We start from the raw sequence: 19,477 nt of genomic DNA, 5'->3' as shown, positions 1-19,477 counted from the left end.
GCTGAGCTACATGGACCAATGCCCTGACTCAGTACAAGGCCTGTTTCCTGTGTCCACCCTGAGAGGGGACGAAACAGCAGCCCCCACATCTTCTCTTATTCTGGACCAGTGGCATAAATTGGGTGTAGTAGCACGATCGGGGTCCGCCACAAGGAAGGGAGGAAGCCCTAATGAAGACGTCTTACATAGGAGCTCCCCTAAATCTGAGGGTGCCTCTGCCAAATATTGAATGTTCTGCCCTGGACTCCGAGAGGAATTCTCCTTTTGGTTTTGTTTATGGAAGTACAAAATAGGATGCAATCCAGATCTCATCTGAACAGTTTGAAGCGTTTGGGGAAATTCTTATTGTTGTCACGCAGCCAATGGTTCTCTTTCATCTCCATTTTACAGGTGAATTAATCACCAATTGCATTGGTCTTTGAAAGATGATTAGACAAACTCACAGAGGAGAGGGCTATTGATGGCTATTAGCCACGGCTGTGCTCTTTTGCCACAGCTGGAGGCACCAAAGCTTCTGAATACCAGTTGCTGGAAACCACAGGAGGGGAGAGGGCTCTTGTGTTCAAATCCTGCTTGCAGGTTTCCCATGAGCCTCTGTTTGGCCACTGTGAAAAAAGGATGCTGGACTAGATGGGCCATTGGCCTGATCCAGCAGCCTTTGGGGAGGGGAAAGTTTTCTGTGACCTTTGTTTATATATACAGTGGTACCTCGGGTTACAGATGCTTCAGCTTACATACACTTCAGGTTACAGACTCCGCTAACCCAGAAATATTACCTTGGGTTAAGAACTTTGCTTCAGGATGAGAACAGAAATCGTGCTCCGGCGGCGCGGCGGCAGCAGGAGGCCCCATTAGCTAAAGTGGTGCTTCAGGTTAAGAACAGTTTCAGGTTAAGAACAGACCTCCGGAACGAATTAAGTACTTAACCCAAGGTACCACTGTATACTCTCGGGGAGCTCCCCTTTTGCTTTAGTTGCCCTCACAGAGAAATGTTTTTACAGCTTCCTCAACACTCAACAACCCTCTAAGGCAGAGATTTCGCCTTTTGCACCTAACCAGTTTCAGCCGAAGGGGTGCCAGGGAGAGTGTGATACTCATTATTTCATCAAAATATATATATGCGTGTGGTTATTACCACAAAGCAAGTGCCGGTAACATGCTTTCCGCCTCCAGGGTGTGTGGAGTCACTCAGTTTACAGGTTGCTTCCTACGCGGCCTGCCCAAAAGCTCTGAGCCTTCTGCAAGCTTCCTCAGGCCTAGACAACCCGAAGGGGTGTTGTAAGAGGAGAGCCTCTGGCGGGGCGGGAGTTTCGGTGCTGGTGCGTGGGCTTGTACATGCTGCATGTGTGCAAGAGCATGGCAAGGGGGCGGGGACATGGATTCTGCCCCAAGGATTAGGCCTCATCCCGTGGGTTTATCAGATGTGAATCACATCAATCGGGAGTGCGTTCCTCTTTGCACTTGCGAGTTGGCATGCCACGCTGCAGGGAGGTGAACCGCCATCAAATGTGTGGTCTGTGCGGTGTCTTTTGAGTGAGTAGAAGAGTGGATTTGGGGTTGACCTCCCGGTTGGTGTGTCACTGAGGCCTGTCCCTGTGCCTTGCAGCTGTGGAGAAAAGCTCTCCAGGTGCCACTTTTTTCGCCCACCTGCAACTGATGCAGTTCTACCTACAAGAGTGCTTTGAGAGTTCGACTTCAATGCTGTGCAACAGGCAGGAATTTAACAGGTGAGCCTTATTTATTTCTTCGTTCCCATGCCATTGCATTCCTGTGCTGAATGTATTCCTGTCATGCAGGCACCTGACAAAGAATACATGGCAATCCTGAGGCAACATGGCCCGATGGAAAAGAGAAACCCGCAGGGCAGGTGCCCCTTTAATAGAGGGGATTTCAGCAGGTCGCATAGGGATGGGCAAAGCTGTCCATTTTGGTTTCTTTCAGTTTCTCATTTTTCCAGTCTTCAGTTCACCACATAAGTTTGCTTAACAAACAACAACAACAAAGTCATTTTAGCGTGAATTTCTCCTAACAGACACTATTGCATGCCGTTTAATCTAATATACACACACCTGCAAACCAATGTCCCCATATATAACACATTTTTAAAGGTCATTTTCACCTAATGCATGCCTTTTGAGGCACACTTTTTACCCTGACATATCGTACACATTTACTTGGTTGGAGAACTGCGTTGCAAAATTCAGAGAATTGCACCTTTCAAAATATACGGCTCGTCCAAATTTTTGCAGGGAAAACCTGCTGAATCGGAACAGCTACCAATAGTTTTCTTTTCTTCCATTGCTTCAGAAATAGGTAGGTTCGTTTTTAAATGTGAGCTGAATGTGAGCTACCCCCTCCCTAAGCAGGTGTAGGTTGTTGTGAAAGCTTCACCTGCTGAAATTCCCTCTTTTACACAACTATTAAAGGTGCAGCTGCATTGCTTGTGTGCGTGCGTGCGCACATCTGGTCACCCTTCGCTGAAGTCCTGGGAGCATTGACTGTGTGTGTCCCTTGGCGTGAGTCATGTGTTCTGTTCTTCCTGTGTGTACCAGAGGTGGGGAATCTGTGGCCCTCCATATGTTGTTGAATTCCAACTCCTTCTCTGAATGTCCAACTCCCACCAGTCCCAGCCAGCATAGCTGATGGTCAGGGATGAGAGGGATATGTGTGCAGTCCATCAAATCTAGAGGCCCACATGTTCCCGTTCCCTGTTGCGCACCTGCAATACTTCCAGAACCATTATCATTTCCCCTTCTTTTGGATTGTTGACCTGTGGCTAGGTAATTAAGGGGACTTACATAGGGAGATTTACTTCGGAATAATTTCTGGTGCTCTAGAGCAGCTGTCTTCAACCTTTTCAGACCCACTTAACCCAAACATGCATATATATTTTTACCCATTTCTTGTCTTTCTTTCTTTTAGACCATAGATTTGTTCAGTGGTAGTGCTGCTGTTACAGCAACCCATCTCAGTTTTGCCTGAAATAGTGGGTCCACAGCCCACCCACTGAAGACCAATGAAACGCTGATCCAACTAAGCATGTTATTCTCCTCAAATGGAGTAAACAAAGCTAAAAGCTTTGAGACTGCTATGATTCTCTAATATTGGGCTATAGAGTAGACCCACTGAAACTAAGGAACCTAAGTTATTCATGTCAGTCATAGAGAGCCATTTCCATTAACTTCCATGGGCCTACTCAGAGTAGGACTAGCATTGGCTAAAGCTCTTTTTTGCATTTGTATTGGGCACCCATTTGTTACTACTAATGAACTTACGAAACGTAAAATTCTCTGCAGAAATATAAAGAACCACACACACAAATCCCAGCCTGCATCACTGCTGCTGTGTGAAGCTGCCAATTGGCGAGAAAATAATTGGTCATCTGTGCCTTAATATTTTTTTTCAGAGCCTGGAGATTTTTATTTTTTTAAAAAAATTGTTTTATTGTTCATTGATCTTTTATATCTGTACTCAGCCCTTCCTCTCAAAGCAGCCCAGCGGAGCAAGCACATGAGTGATAAGAAATAAACATGCCGCTCAGTAAGGTAGTAGTTATGTGTGTAAGTGCTGCTTTTAATTACATCACTATCTCCCCTAGTACATCTTCCAAAACGAGAGTCATCTAATTGCCGCTTTGCATATTATGTAACGTTTGGCTTTATGCTGTGTTGCCAACTTCTGCCTTTAACCAGGAATTCGTTCTGCAGAGGTAAGCGGAGGATAATCCCATCCCCCTCCATGCCCTGCAAAGCTGATAATTGTTCCATTATGAAGTCCAAATGTAAAAAAAGGGAGGCATGCCTCCACCAAACTGGTGCCAAGTTAGAAAACGTAGCTCCCCTGAGAGTGTGGAAAACCTAAAATACAGTCCATAGGCAAGGCCACCCGAATGGGCTGTCACTCGATTAAAGGAGTATGGATTGAGTTTTAACAGAGCAATCCGTTTATTATGTGTGACATGCTTATACTGCCCTTCCTCCAATGAGCTCAAGGTAGTGGGCTGTTGTCTTCCATCGGCCTCATGTTATTTCCACAATAACCCTGTGAGGTAGGCTAGGCCAAGACAGAGAGCTAGTGGCTGGGCTGAGGTCAGCTAATGAGCTTCACCGCTAAACTCTTTTAACCTAGATATGAGAAGGATTGTTGGTGGACTACAAATCCCATCATCCCTGACTGCTTCCATCAGGAGGGCTCCTTTGACACCATCCCCTCCAAAGGAGTGGGGTGCTTCACCTGTTGGTTTTCTAACACAAATGCTATAGGAGCATTGCCAAAAAATAAGGTGACTGGCAGACCTATGCCAAGAAAGAGAGGCAAGGCACATGGAACCACCTGTGACCTTTGCAGGCATCCGAGAGCTGCTCAAATAATAGAGCTGAGCAACTCATAAAAACTATTTTCTGACACCACCGTCTGCCTTGTATAACTTTATAGGAGAGAATCCCAAGGACCAGCCCTTAACAAATGACCACGTCGGACGGCTGGCTGCCTGCCTACGATACACAACAGCAGCAAGAGTTTTGAGGCCAAAAAGGGCACGCATATTATTTTATTTCAACGGGTAAATACGCATTGCTTGTCGCCGCAGGCCATTGCAAACAGTGTGGGTGAAAACATGTCTACAGAGACATAAAACATGAGCTCTCTAGGGGTTTTGTTGTTGTTGTTGTTCTCATTTAAACATACAAACAAGAGCTAAAACAAATCCTTTACGTATTAATAACTTCTGGAGAATGCCCTCAGATTAATGAGTTGCCTTGTTTTGCTGAAAAGAGAATCCTATTGCTTTCAACTGGCCTGGTATGTACACAGTAGAGGCTGAAAAATATGGCCAGGTCATGTGTCGTCCTCCCCCCCCCCCCCACAAGTCATATTTGCCTGCAACCCACCCCACCAACTCCTGTTCATGAAGCGATCCTCTGCACACATGCAAAGACTGCCTTGAATGTGCCTCCCTCAGCTTAACTGCTAAATGAGCCTGGCTTAAGTTTTCCAATCAGGTAGACGCTGATTCAAGGAGAAACATGTCCAGCAGCAATTTATCTCTCAATAAACTACAGGGCAGGTATAGATTACGGCTAATGCCATGTGTGCTTGGTTTCAGGGGACATTCCCAGACCTTTCTGGGGATGCCAGGAATTGAACCTAGGACCTCTTGCGTGGGAACCACTGAGCTCCAAACATTTCTTTGGGGCACTGGTGTGGATTGAGCTTCGGAGGAGAGGATAAGCCAATGGGCAGGGGTGATAGTGGCAGACATTGGCGGGAGGCCCACCTCTAAGAACTTCCCCAGCTGTCCCCCTAACCCTGAAAAGAATATGGAGACAACCAAGTATGCTGGCTTGCCCCTATGAGTGCACTTCGTGCGGCACCCCTCCTTTAAAATTTGGGGGGCATTGGCTCCCCTGCCTCCCCAGATGATGCCCCTGGCCACATTCTTTACCCCACACAAATATTGGAGAAGATAACTAGATCACTGCAGGAATTGGGCCCCTTCCAGAAGTAATTTCAGGCTCCTAATCTACATTTTAACACTACTAGATAGCTAGGTAGCTTGGTAGCTAGATGGATAGATAGCTAGATAGATTACAGATACAGATACAGATAGAATTAGGCTATAGCCCAGCTTACTTACAGGGATATATGGAGGGAAATGGGGATTACATTATTCTCAACTGCTCAGTATGACTGTTCCTGCCCTCCCTAGGGTTCTGGGCAATAAGTGCAAAGAAGCTGGGTTTATTGACAGGTGCTTGGGCACATTTCGTTAAAATTCTGTTTTTTGGGGGGGGGCGGGGTTTGGAGCCTGTTGAAGACCTTCCTCTTTCGAGAAGCCCTTTATAAGTTGCTTTTAATACATTTCATTGTTTTATCACTTTATCACTTGTTTGCCACCTTGGGCTTCTTTGAGAAGGGCAGGCAGGGTATAAAACAAGCAAGCAAACAAACAAGCTTATTACTTTAAACACCTTTAAATGAAAAATATCAAGTCACCTGCTGAGGTTAGTTTTTGCTCTTTTGACTTACAGTGTGACATGGTGCTTTTAGCTCCACCCCACCCCACCCCAGAGTTAATAATAATGATGATGATGATGATGATAATGATAATAATAATAATAATAATAATAATAATAATAATATTCACTATCCCCCTGCTCTGCTTTCTTAACAAAATAGCTTCCTCTGCAGATGATCTCCATGGAAAGCCTCACTTGATTATTTTTCCATACCAAACTGCTGTTAAAGGCATGCGGAGGAGGCCAGACTGTTGTTGTTGTTGTTGTTGTTGTTGTTTCTCTCTCTCTTTGTGTGTTTGTGTGCCTTGGTGAAATCCATGCGAAATATTTTGGGTACACAATGAGTTCTCACACAGGGTTGGCTAGGCCGGCTAGGCCCCGCTGTCGCCCTGTGTGAACTGATGGTGCACCCTAGATAAGGTTTGCAGAGGCAGCAATAAAAATCTCTCCTGTTGCTGGCAGGTAGCCAGTCATACATGAAGCATTTATGCAGCAATTGCTTCAGGTATCTTGTTGTACAGTATCCTTTTTGCCTGCGGCATAAGATTGGACCCTCTTACCACTGAATCCCTGTCTTTATAATACTGTTTTTATTGCTTGTTTTTTTAAAAAAAATAGTCTCTCAGCTTTACTGCTTTTATGTTCATAGAATCATAGAAATGTAGAGTTGGGAGGGTTATCTATGCCAACCGCCAGCGATGCATTATTATATACTGCTTAGAGTTTTTTTTATATATATATATATATATATATATATATATATATATATATATGAATCAGTACAGTGGTACCTCGGGTTAAGAACTTAATTCGCTCTGGAGGTCCGTTCTTAACCTGAAACTGTTCTTAAGCTGAGGTACCACTTTAGCTAATGGGGCCTCCCGCTGCTGCCACCTGATTTCTGTTCTCATCCTGAGGTAAAAGTTCTTAACCCGAGGTACTATTTCTGGGTTAGCGGAGTCTGTAACCTGAAGCGTCTGTAACCTGAGGTACCACTGTACAGAAATCCTTCTAATTAAATCCAGACATATAGCACCTTTGCACTTGTACATATGAGTCATCCCAGTATGTGTGGCTCATGGGGTGCAGGAGGTAATTGGTCCCCCCCCCATGGGCCGCCATTTTGCACCTGGCTATTGCCCCCCCCCCGGCTTCTCTCAACACTATTTTGCAACTGGTTGGTGGACCTCAGGGTTTCAGCAAAGAAGGAAGTAGCTCCCAGATCATGGCACCCAGGACTGTTTTGTGGCAGTGCATTGTAAGGTCAGCTCAGGTCAGCTGGGGTGCCGAGAAAGCTGCCTTTTGCAAAAGTTTGTCTGCCCTGATGGATCTCCTAATGGAGTAACCCCTTGCTCGTTTTGTGGCTTCCCCAGAATGCAATTTGAAAACGACTGCGTCGTTGTGTCAGCGACCCATGACCCAGGCAGCTCAGTCGCAGCATGGAACAGAAACCCCCCCAGCCCTGAGCAGCCCCAATTAAACCTGCCTGCCACATTGATCGCCTCACCTGGGACACGTGTGTTCTCGACCTCAATGGCCGGGTCCCTTGGCGCATGGGCCCGGCGTGCGCCCAGCCAGGCTGATCCCTGTGGCTCCAGTCTCCCCGTCACCCATTGTCTTTTTTCAAGTTTCCATTGCCCTGTGCAAACCGGCCCCAGTGGAAAGAACGTTGTAGGGGCAGCAGATAAGGCAGTGCAAATAGGATTTTTAAGTTATGCGTCGATGTGTAAGGAGTGGACAGGATGTGCCTTCAATCATCTCCCTCTCCAACCCCCAACCCCCACCGCACTGCTGTGCACTCGGAAAGTTTGTCTGTTTGGAGAAGGGGTGGATATATGGGAGGGATCAGGGCAGCCAGGAGCTGTTGGGTCCAGTTTTGGGAAAGCTAGGCCTGGCATTATCTGGGACCTTTATAAGGCAAAGGGGGACAGGAGTTGAACCTGCTGTCTGAAGAGAGATAAGTTGCCAAAGGCTGGCTGAGTGGAGAGACACATCGGAGGAGCAGGTAAAAAAAGGAGCGGTGACATGTACATACCTGTCCTTGCATCTCTGTCTGTCCATCTCTCCTGTGCGGTTTCCCTCTCCGCTCCCCATGTAACCATTTACCCTGTCTTAACACCTTTCCTTTCTTCATCTCCTCCAGCCGGTGTGTGTGTGAGAATCAAGGGAGAGAGAGAGACTGCTGAGTTGCATTTTAAGCAGCCAAGGGGTCAGAGTCTTCGTTATCCTGCATAGCACTCACACTCCAAGAGCAGGAGGACCAAAATTGCACATGTATTTGCCTTCGCTTTATTCATTCGTACAGGTTGTCGTGTCCAGCTGATTCCTCAGGTGCAAAATCACAGTGCAATAAACACCCTGCCACCAAATCTTGTGTCCCCCAAGTCCCTTTCTCATATTTAGATGTCTGGTTTAGATGGGTGTGTTTTTTGCACTCTGTATATCCTTAGGGACACTCATGTCTTTATTGCGAATTCATATATTGTTGGGCTGAATCCTGTGAATGAAAAAGAATGTTTCAGAGCCCAAGAATGGTTTGAGGCATGCAATTAAGTGCCATCTTTTAACACTGTCATCTCTGCTGCTTCTTCCCCGTGCTTCTCGTCTGACAGCTGAAAAAAACGACACCGCTTAGACGATGGAGGAGGAGGACTCATCATATAAGACCATCTTTTCCCTGGGGCGGTTTAAGATCCGCAAGCAGCAGAATGGACCCCCCTCGGACCAAGCCAAGAGTGCCCCCAAATGCCCGGCGGAGCTCCCACCACCTTCGCAGATGGAGGAAAACGGATCTCTTTCAGACCCTCCGGATTACGAGACCACAATTGATGCCTGCCCTCGCTATGAATTCTACGCCCTTTCAGCACCTCCTGGGCGGCGGAAGGTCCGTCCGTCGCTGGACATGCTCAGAAACGCAGATCTGGTGAGACCTGCTAGAGGGCACTTTTCCGCCAAAGGTGGCGTCTGCCAAAGTTTTCCAGAAAATGTACATCACTGGGTACAACAGCACACTTTTGAAAACAGCTGGCAAGGAAGGACCTTTTGCTGCATGTTAAATGGACGAGGGGAACCTGTGGCCCTGCAGATTTTTCTGGACTACAATTCCCATCATCCCTGGCCATTGGCCAAGCTGTCTGGGGCTGATGGGAGTTGGAGTCCATCAGCTTCTGGAGAGCCACACAGGGCCGGCCCACTCATGAGGCAAGGTGAGGCAACCACCTTGGGTAGCAGGATCCACAGGACAGGAGATCCGGCCTCCAAGAGATGCATTGCCCACTGCTGCTGCCGCAGTGGCAGAAGCAGGCCCAGCACAATCTTGGAGGCCAGATCTCTATCCTCCTCAGCAGCCTTCCCCATAGCCACCTCTACAGCGGCCTGTTGGCAAAATGGAGGCCCTGCTGGTCTCTTCCCACCCTTGGTCCCCATGTAGATCTTTATTCCACCCGTGTTGCTGGTGTAGAGCTTCACTCACCCCTTCTTCTCTGGCAAAGCATGGCTGTGTGCCATTTTGCGGTCCACCTCAGGTGCCAAAATGTTTTGAGCTGGCTGTGACGCCAGAGGTTCCTCACCCTTGGTGTAACTCAACGGGATGGGCCTTCCCACTTGGAGAAGACTACTTGGGCAATTAAAATATCACCCTCCTGACCCACCCAAGTTCTCCTCTTTTCCTTCTGTCCATTGCGCCAAGCAAGACTTCACAAGAAGCGAATGCAAAACTAACAGAACGCTGGCATCCTCCCAAACTTGGGATGTTTTATTCTGTCCCTAAATTTCAATGTGTGCTTGTTAACTCCCTCATCCCATTCCCTTGCATTGTTGTTTTTCACAGACAAAAGGAGATCCCAGTGCCACGGAGGCAGAGGAGAAAGATGTGGAAGCCGATGAACCGGAAGCGGAACCAGTCCGCTTTGGCTGGGTGACCGGCGTCATGGTAAAGTCAAAAAATGAGTGGATTAATGGGATTGCAGGGAAAGGAGAAGGGTGCCATCTAGTCCCAGGAGTATAAAATAATGTTGGGAAGATGCAAGCGAAGCAGCAACAGTCAATGAATTGGTCCTGAATTATATATACATAAAAGGCAACCAATAAGACATACAACATAGATTCAACCTTTGCTGTTCAGATGTTTTGGGATTACTGCTCACCTCTGACTCAGCCAGGGCAGCAGTGCTGGCTGCTGGTGCTTATGGAAATTGTAGTCCAGAACATCAGGAGGCACCAAAACTCTCAGTTTCTAACTTTTCAAATCTTAAATTCAGTTCTCCACATTTTGCAGCAACTTGTAATTTTTTTTTTTAAACCCTGCATGAAAATTCACCAGCATTTTAGTGTGAATGTCCTAACCAACCCCTTTAGATGTGCAGTTTGGACTAATGTACGCAAGCAATTTTCCCCAATATAAATCCACTTTTGCATGTTATTGTCACCAACGTCTTCACTTTTAATGTACACTTTACACCCAGTTATGCAAACACCGTTGGGCTGGAGAACTGCATAGCAAAATTCGGATGAGTGCGAATTTTGAAAGATACAGTAGTGGTGTGTCAGTTCGCATCTTGTTCCAGAAGCTGAGAACTTGCTCACATACATACTGAATCGAGTTTCTCCTCCATCTCTAGTGTTGGTGTGCTATTAGATTCTCAGCTTTTTTCTTCTTCTTCTATTTCCGAAGATCCGGTGCATGCTGAACATTTGGGGTGTGATTCTTTACCTTCGTTTGCCATGGATAACTGCACAAGCCGGGATAGGTGAGAGTCTTTTTACCCACGGACAGCTGCGACTAAAAGGAAAAGAGGCTGTCCTCTTTTTGTGGTGTGTTTTTGTGGTGTGTGAACTGTTTCGCACAATGCTTTTGTGCTTGATCCTTGAATCCTGATGTGGACACCTGTACATGTTTGAAAATACATTTACATCATGTATGCATAAGGTGGGGGGGTGAGAGAAGAGGGAAGAACCATAGAATTGTAGAGTTGTTGGGGACTATGAGAGGTCATCTAGCCCAACCCTCCTCGATGCAGGAATCTTTTGCCCAAAATGGGACTCGAACTCATGTCCCTTATATTAAGAGTCTCGTGCTCTACCAGCTGAGCTACCATATGTGAAATAAGAGATATAAATGTGTTGAGGTTGTCAGGTTGTTCTGTCAACCAGGATAACCGTCAGTAATTAATGAAAGTGGGTTTCAACTATTTAGAATCTGATTTTTTTTTTAATGAAACCATTTTCAAATATTTGTGTGAAATCTTGAGTTGTAACCAGTGTTACTCAGAGTAGACCTATGGAAGTTAATTAACATAACTAAGGCCCCCATCTGCTCTATACATCTAAAGCAGTAGCTTACCTTTAAACATTCATAGCTTCCCAGAGCTATATTTCCACACTTCTCTGTGAAGACAGACTGTTAAACCACTTGGAATTGTCGCTCTGTGCAAGGAACTGGGAGTCTCCTCACAACTATTAGTACCCTTAATAAACCATAATTCCCTGTACACTTTGGGGGAAGCCGTGGCTGATTAAAGTGGCATGACACAGTTTTTAATATATAGTGCACATTGGGCTTTTTAGGCTCATTAATATCAACAGGACTACAGTGGTACCTTGGGTTACATATGCTTCAGGTTACAGACTCCGCTAACCTGGAAATAGTACCTCAGGTTAAGAACTTTGCTTCAAGATGAGAACAGAAATCGTGCTCCAGCAGCGCAGCGCAGCGGCAGCGGGAGGCCCCATTAGCTAAAGTGGTGCTTCAGGTTAAGAACGGACCTCCAGAACGAATTAAGTAGGACGTGGCAAGATCCAGAGTCCTTTTTAGATTTATTTATTTTATAATTGCAATTTTCCCAAGCCTTTCAGTACTTTCATTCATAAAATCTGCATCTCCATTCATAAAAACTGAGAGTACTCCAATCACTTCCTGTATCTTCCTTTTAAGAAATCAAAGAGCAACATTTTCTTCTTGTATCAAAAATATATAGTGTTATTAAGTAACAAAGTAACAAAGTAACAAAGTGCAGTTTAAAAAGTATCTAAAGACTGATGTGTCTCCAAAGTTTTTTTCCCATTCACAAGTCGTTTACAGTGGTACCTGGGGTTACATAAGCTTCAGGTTACAGACTCTGCTAACCCAGAAATAGTACCTTGGGTTAAGAACTTTGCTTCAGGATGAGAACAGAAATCGTGCTCTGGCGGTGCGGCAGCAGAAAGGCCCCATTAGCTAAAGTGGTGCTTCAGGTTAAGAACAGTTTCAGGTTAAGAACGGACCTCTGGAACGAATTAAGTACTTAACCCGAGGTACCACTGTACTGCAAAATCTTCCCTTCAAAAGACAGGAGTTGACTTCCTTTTTAGATTCCGTCTTTGCCAAATCTATATTAAATCCAGTTCTTTTTATTTTGAAAAGTCCATTGTTGTCGACAATACCTTTTTTCCCTTGAAAGTCTGCTGCTTCAGGTGGCAATTCGTGGTTTCAGGTTTCTGAGCTGCGCTGGAGCGATGGGCAGGCTCAGGCCACTGTCACCCCCCACCCCCCACTCGCTGCTGATGCAGCGGTGGGGCTCCGGCGACCGTGGCGAGCCTCTTCATGCCTGGCTGGTCCCCTTGACACCCCACTGCCTGTGGGGCTTTTTTGGGGGGTGCCTAGCAGGTTTTCAACGTTTTTGAGGCTCCCTTGACCAACTGCCTTCTTTCTACCACACCCCTGTGGGGCTCAGGAGCCCAGTTGTGTCACCCCTTGCCTGCAGAGCTGGCAGCCTCTCACCCTTTTTTGAACACCCTCCCTTGTGGAGTGTGTTCACTCAGCCTCCCCTCTCCTTGGGAGTCCTCTGAGCTGCCCCCCACCCCCTGCCCCAAAGAGAGGTGCCTCCTCCCTGACCAGCCCCAGAGGCACAATTCTCCTGGGGAGCTTTGTAGCCAGGACAGCTGCAACGAACAGCCGTGCAAGCCTTTGGGAGGCAGAGATGTGAGAAGGCATCAAGGGAGGGAGGGAAGGAAAGAGGGACAGAGGCCAGTGTTGCCTGCAGCACCCTTGACCATCAGTCAAGGCACCCCAGGGTGCCACGGCACACTGGTTGAAAACCACTGGCCTGAACCATTAGGTTCATAAAGTGGGTGTTGGTGAGGTCTGTTGGTGATGCTGACAGGATTGCTAACTCACTCAGTTACCTCTTTTCCTCCCCCTCCCCAGGGTTAACCTGGCTGATCATTCTAATGTCTTCTGTGGTGACCAGCATCACGGGGCTCTCCATCTCAGCCATCTCCACCAACGGCAAGGTCAAAGCAGGTAAGCCGTCTTCCTCTTCACCAAATGGAAGCCAGTCCTTTTGCCCCCCTGTGCTAGGCAACGGCCACATTCATGCCATACCTTTAAAGCAGGAGTAGCCAAACTAAGGCCTGGGGACCGAATCTGGCCCAATCGCCTTCTAAATCCGGTCCATGGATGGTCCGGGAATCAGTGTGTTTTTACATGAGTAGAATGTGTCCTTTTATTTAAAATACATCCCTGGGTTATTTGTGGGGCATAGGAATTCGTTCATATATTTTTTTCAAAATATAGTCCGGCCCCCCACAAGGTCTGAGGGACAGTGGACCGCCCCCCCTGCTGAAAAAGTTTGCTGACCCCTGGTTTAAAGCACCTTGAGGCCCCTTTCAGCAGCCGTGACTTCCCCCAAAGTATTCTTTGTTAAGGATATTGTGAGTCAATAGAAGACCCCCTATTCCCCTCACAGAGCTACAATTGCCAGAGTGGTTTAGCAGTCAATCCCTCTTCACCGGCAACTTGGGAACTGTAGCTCAGGGGGTGGGGATAAGGGTCTCCTGACGACTGCCAGCACCCTTAACAGCCCACAGCTCCCAGAATTCTTTGAGGAAACCTACAATTGTTTAAAATGGAGCTTTACGTGTATGGAGCAAATGTGGCCATTGATAAAAGTGGAATGAGCAATAATTGGTAAGTGTGTGGAAACAATATTTGAACATGCTGAAAGTGGGTTGCTGTGGTGTTGCCACAGAGAGCTGCAACAAGGCTGGAGTCAGGAGTCAGCGTTCGCAGACACCTGCCTCACTGCCGGCCCTACTGCCTGTTCCCCTGACCTCTCCGAATGTCTGAACGCTTCCAAGAGTGAGGAGAAGGCTCAGCAGCTTCCAAGTGCGTTTCTCTTTCCTTCCAGGAAGAGATGCACATTGAACCCAGGCTTGGAGGGAAGCAAATGAGTGCTGTGTTGACAGTGGCGAGGGTGGGGTAGGGTGGGGTCCACCCAGGAAAGGAGCCCCAATGTGGGTATCTTCCCCTAGGGTCTCTCAAAATATGGGGCCCACACTAAGCTACACAACTTTGCTGGGGGAAATGCTTCCTTCAGAGAAACTGGCTTGAATCCAAATCGCTTCCTCTGAATCAAGCTTTCCCAAACTTGGGTCTCCGGCTGTTTTTGGACTACAACTCCCATCATCCCTGACCCCTGCCTGGTCCTGCTAGCTAGGGACGATGAAGGGAAAAACAGCCGGACAGTCGAGTTTGGGAAACTCTGCTCTAAATGGGCTTCTAAGGGATTCCATGTAGTGGCCAATCGGCTGGTCGGTGGTTATAGCCGGCCCCTTTGAAGGTGTGTTCCCAGCACCAATCAGCTGCTTGACACTAGCTGCACATCTTCAGAGCCAGCCCTGAGGAGTAAATAACATCTGAATTGTCTCTTGGCGCAGGGGGTACCTACTTTCTCATCTCCCGCAGCTTGGGCCCAGAGCTCGGCGGCTCCATCGGCCTTCTCTTCTCCTTTGCCAACGCTGTTGCTGTGGGCATGCATGTGGTGGGCTTCTCCGAAACTGTCAAGGACCTCCTTGTGGTACGTGTGGCACGCGCTCCCATGCCATCCTGCCCCATGTATTGGCCCCTACATCCATTTCTTTAGCAACAGTTTGACCTGCAGAAATTATCGGGTGGCCCTGTTGAACTATTCTAGTGTTGGTTGTGGTGTGTTTTTTTCTGGCCAAATTGGCAACACTGCATAGGCTCTTCTTAGACAACAACAACAACAACAACAACAAAAGTAAAAACAATATTTATTTTTAATTTATAGGCTGCCCATCTGAGTGGATTGCCCCAGCACTCTGGGTGGCTTCCAACATAATATCAAAACACAAAAACCTTCAAACATTTTTTTGAAAAAACTCCCTGTACAGGGCTGCCTTCAGATGTATTCTAACACTCAGATAGATGTTTATTTCCTGGATGGGGCAAAAATGGGGAAGAAAAGTGATGTCACATGGCAGCAGTCTCCTCCCCCAATTTGCACATGCTCATTAGAATATTCTAGTGGAGACACTTATGCTGGGAAGAGGAGCCTTTGGGAGGGGGCAGGGCTGCAGCTTGGTGGCAGAACACTGGCATCGCATGCAGAAGGTCCCAGGTTCAGTTTTGAGGTATGATAGGAAATGCCCCTTGCCTGAAACCCTGGAGAGCTTCTGCCAGTCATTGTAGTTCTGGGTGAGGAAACTCCCACCTGATCAGTGCCTGGCAGTGTGACTGCCTGGGAGCCACATTTATGCTCCCCTGGGTTCCACAGTGGCAGAGGGCACCACTCAACCCCTGAGCTGCCAGCTCTGTTCCCCTGTGCTCTCAGCGATGGACACGAACCAAGGACCCAAAGAGGAGAAGGCAACCCAGGGGAGCAGGTCAGACCTGCCTTTGAGGCCTATCTCACCTTCACTCTCCTCTGACAGGAGTTCGACGGGGTGATGAGCGACCCAACAAATGACATCCGCATCGTGGGTGTGATCACCATCACTGTCCTCCTGGGCATCGCCCTGGCTGGCATGGAATGGGAGGCCAAGGTAACTGGAAAGGAAACCATGTTTGGATTTGGGTAACGGGGTGCAGTTAAAACAGAGCACAAAGATTCAGGAAGCCAGGAGTCCTGGGGCTGTGGCGGTTGGGTGTGTGCATCAGCTTTGATTTTAGAAAGAGCAGTAGAAGAATTCTCATGCCGTGGAGAAGAGAAGAGAGGGTGTCAATCAAGAAGAGACCCTGAGAATCAGGAGCAGATAGGGCTGGCTTCCAGTTGGGTGAAGAAAAAGTTTGCTAGGAAGCGTGGCTTCATTTAATAATTCCTCTCTTTCCAGGCTCAAGTTGTCTTCTTCTTCGTCATCATGATCTCCTTCATCAATTATTTTGTGGGCACCTTCATCCCAGCCACTCCAGAGAAAATGTCTAAGGGGTACTTCAGCTATCGAAGTAAGGGCCACGTCCTCCACAATCTGTTGTGCCCCAGGCAACCAGCTTCCTCTCAGAACCATTCACCCTGTAAGATTTGCCCTGCTGGGACAAAACAATCCCAGCCTACCTAAAACAGGGGATCAGCTGACGTCTGGGGCTTGCTTCCCCTTGCTTCCATCCCAGCTGTATCTTTATCTGACTCCCCCCCACCTGACATTAGGTGTGTGCCTTGGCTTGGCCAAAACAGCCTTGCAGGTCAAATGGAGAAGCCTACTGGGCTAAACGTTCCTCTCGGTAGTGGCGCCCGCCCTGTGAAATGCCCTCCCATCAGATGTCAAAGAAATAAACAACTATCTGACATTTAGAATACATCTGAAAGCAGCCCTGTTTAGGGAAGTTTTTAATGATTGATGTTTTAATTTATTTTTAATTGTTTGTTGGAAGCTGCCCAGGGTGGCTGGGGAAACCCAGCCAGATGGGCAGGTTATTATTATCATCATCATCATCATCATCATCACCATCACCACCACCACCACCACCACCACTACCTTTAATTCAGAAATTTGGTTTGACTTGATTATCTCTTTTAAAAGCTAGAACATTCTGCTTCTCCCCCCATTGCATTTGAGTAAATCACCTTTCCTTTTCTCTCCTCCTTTTCCAAAGCCAATAACTTCTTGGACAATATCGGCCCTGAATGGCGAGGCGAATCTGGCAGCTTTTTCGGCATGTTCTCCATCTTCTTCCCTTCGGCTACGGGGATCTTGGCTGGTGCCAATATCTCGGGAGACCTCAAGGTAAATTGTTCCGGGTCTGTGTTTTGCTTCTGTTTAATTTAGTCAAAAAGGAATTGCATTTATATCCCACCTCTCATCCGGGCAGCTCAAGGGGGTGAGGTTGGTTCTCCCCCTCCCCATTTCATCGTCACAACAACCCTGTGACATAGCTGTCAAGGTTTTCCTTTTTTTAATAGGATTAATAGGATTCCTCACAAGAAAAGGGAAAAGTTGACAGCTATGCCCTGTGAGGTGGTTGGTATGCGTAACCGTAGGCCCTCACCAGGTCTGCTGGGTCCCAAGAATTGTTTGAATCTGATAGATGTATTTTTGCTAGCTCTGCCTTTCCCTCCGAAGCCGCTAACTGGAGTTGCAGCAGCTGAAGGGGGCGAAGGGATGTGTTGTCAATCACCTAGTGGTTCCCAGCTGTCTGACCGGGTGGAATGGCTGCTGGTGCGAACAGTTCTGGGAGGGGAGGGACCAAAGGGCAACCAGGTGAAGAAGGCCTTTCTGCCTCACCTCTACCTCCGAAGAGCAGTGAGGTGGAAACACCCTTGGCCAGTCGCACCCTAAACCCTGCTAAACAATTGCTCATTGTGCTGTTTCCTTCGCAGGACCCGGCGGTGGCCATCCCCCAGGGGACACTCATGGCTATCTTCCTGACAACCTTGACGTACCTGGCTATCGCTGCCACCATAGGTAAAGAGCTTGCCTACAAGAATGGTGTATGCCAGGGCTGCACCAAGACACTTTTGCTGACCCTGAGGGGCCTAGCGGGAAGACAACAACGGATTTAGACCATGTTTGCTGCTTGGTCTCCCAGCGACTTATTTTAAAACGTGAACGCCTTACAATGCTGACTCGTTCCTACAAAAACACACATCATTCATTAGAAATATATACAAAACAAACCTCTTCCCTGCCCACAGGGAAGGAGTGGGGTGCTTTAGTAACTCACTGCCACAGGAATCTCGGGTGGCACATTTCACAGCAACGTAATTATCCAAGACTACATACACCCAGGGCTTTTTTTCAGCTGGAACTTGCCGGAACTCAGTTCTGGCACCTCTCAGGTGGGCACCATTGCCATTATAAGAGAACAAGGGAGGTTTTCATGGTGAGTTCCAGCACCTCTTTTTTCTAGAAGAATAGCACTGCATACACCAGGGGTAGGCAGCCTAAGGACTGTGGGCCGGATGCGGCCCAATTGCCTTCTCAATCCAGCCCGCGGACAGTCCAAGAATCAGTGTGTTTTTATATGAGTAGAATGTGTGCTTTTATTTAAAATGCATCTCTGGGTTATTTGTGGGGCATAAGAATTTGTTCAATTTTATTCAAAATATAGTCCAGCCCACCACATGGTCTGAGGGATGGTGGACCGGCCCATGGCTGAAAAAGGTTGCTGACCCCTGGCATACACCATATATTTAAACCACACACACACACATACAAAAACAACACCCTGAGAACTACTGTTTACCCTTCACAGAGCCAGTGCCCTTAACAAACTACAGTTCCCAGAATTCTTTGGGGTAGAGGGAACCTGCTTTATATGCATCATGTGCATGGAGCCATAGTCTGAGGTGGAATGTTTTCACCTGGTGCCTCCCTGCCTCCATTCCATGTATTAAAGTGGATCAGAGGTGCAGCTGAATCGTCCTTTGACACGGGCAGAGCAATAGTGTCTCCCGCAGCACCTGAAGGCAGCGGGATCGCATAGACGGCTGGCAGCACGCCGCACGGCTCAGTCTGCTCCCTGCCACCTTCCCCATAGCAGCTGCTCGACCTCCTCGCTTTGCCCCTCTCCAGCCCAGCCCATGGGGCTCTCATGGCCACAAGAAGCCCTTCACCTTAACATAAATAAATAATGGCAGCCTTTCCTCTTGCCAGGCACCTGTATGGTGCGCGACGCCTCCGGCAACCTGAACGACACCCTGGCGTCCGCCAACTTCACCAGCGGGGACTGCGTTGGCCGGGCCTGCGAATTCGGGTGGAATTTCACCGAGTGCACCGTGGCTGGGACCTGTGAATATGGTTTGGCCAATGACTACCAGGTAGGGGAAACCCATGTTCCTCCCTCTCCTCCCTTGGCTCTCTGTGGGACTGGATTGAGGCCTTGTAGTTGGGTTTACTGGGATTCTCCTCCCCCTCCCATAATACGGTTTTGTCGTTGCCTCCCTTGTCTCTTAGACCATGAGCTTGGTGTCTGCGTTCAGCCCCCTCATCACAGCTGGGATCTTTGCCGCCACCCTCTCCTCAGCTTTGGCCTGCCTCGTCTCTGCCCCCAAGGTCTTCCAGGTAATTTGGGGGAAGCGGGGGGTGGGTGGGTGGGTGTGTTACACCCAAGCTCTACTTGGAGTTCAAGATGTAAGGAAGGCTGTGGAGGCTGACCCACTGGGCCCCATGGCGCACTGCCTCGCCAACCTGTCTGCCCGTACCTGCCTTGCCCGTCTTTTTTGCTTACAACTACCCCAGGGGTG

General features: G+C 47.9%; 1 protein-coding gene across 1 annotated transcript in view; it reads left to right on the top strand.

Moving 5' to 3' along the window:
• Positions 1-1,599: 1,599 nt before the first annotated feature.
• The window catches only part of LOC308461329 (solute carrier family 12 member 3-like), a 31,903-nt gene continuing 14,025 nt past the window's right edge, over positions 1,600-19,477 (top strand). Inside the window, exons 1-12 of the mRNA XM_080978154.1 lie at positions 1,600-1,727; positions 8,630-8,940; positions 9,847-9,948; positions 10,690-10,765; positions 13,201-13,296; positions 14,712-14,851; positions 15,729-15,839; positions 16,128-16,239; positions 16,888-17,018; positions 17,612-17,696; positions 18,888-19,051; positions 19,188-19,295. Of these exons, the coding sequence (XP_080834280.1) occupies positions 8,656-8,940; positions 9,847-9,948; positions 10,690-10,765; positions 13,201-13,296; positions 14,712-14,851; positions 15,729-15,839; positions 16,128-16,239; positions 16,888-17,018; positions 17,612-17,696; positions 18,888-19,051; positions 19,188-19,295 (1,410 nt within the window). The 5' untranslated portion in view covers positions 1,600-1,727; positions 8,630-8,655. The remainder of the gene's footprint in view (positions 1,728-8,629; positions 8,941-9,846; positions 9,949-10,689; positions 10,766-13,200; positions 13,297-14,711; positions 14,852-15,728; positions 15,840-16,127; positions 16,240-16,887; positions 17,019-17,611; positions 17,697-18,887; positions 19,052-19,187; positions 19,296-19,477) is intronic.

This window comes from Podarcis pityusensis (genome assembly GCF_964106645.2).
Source record: "Podarcis pityusensis genome assembly, chromosome: 13".
Lineage (NCBI taxonomy): Eukaryota > Metazoa > Chordata > Lepidosauria > Squamata > Lacertidae > Podarcis > Podarcis pityusensis.
The sequence above is the reverse complement of the archived record's forward strand: the minus strand, read 5'-3'. Positions and strand labels throughout refer to the sequence as shown.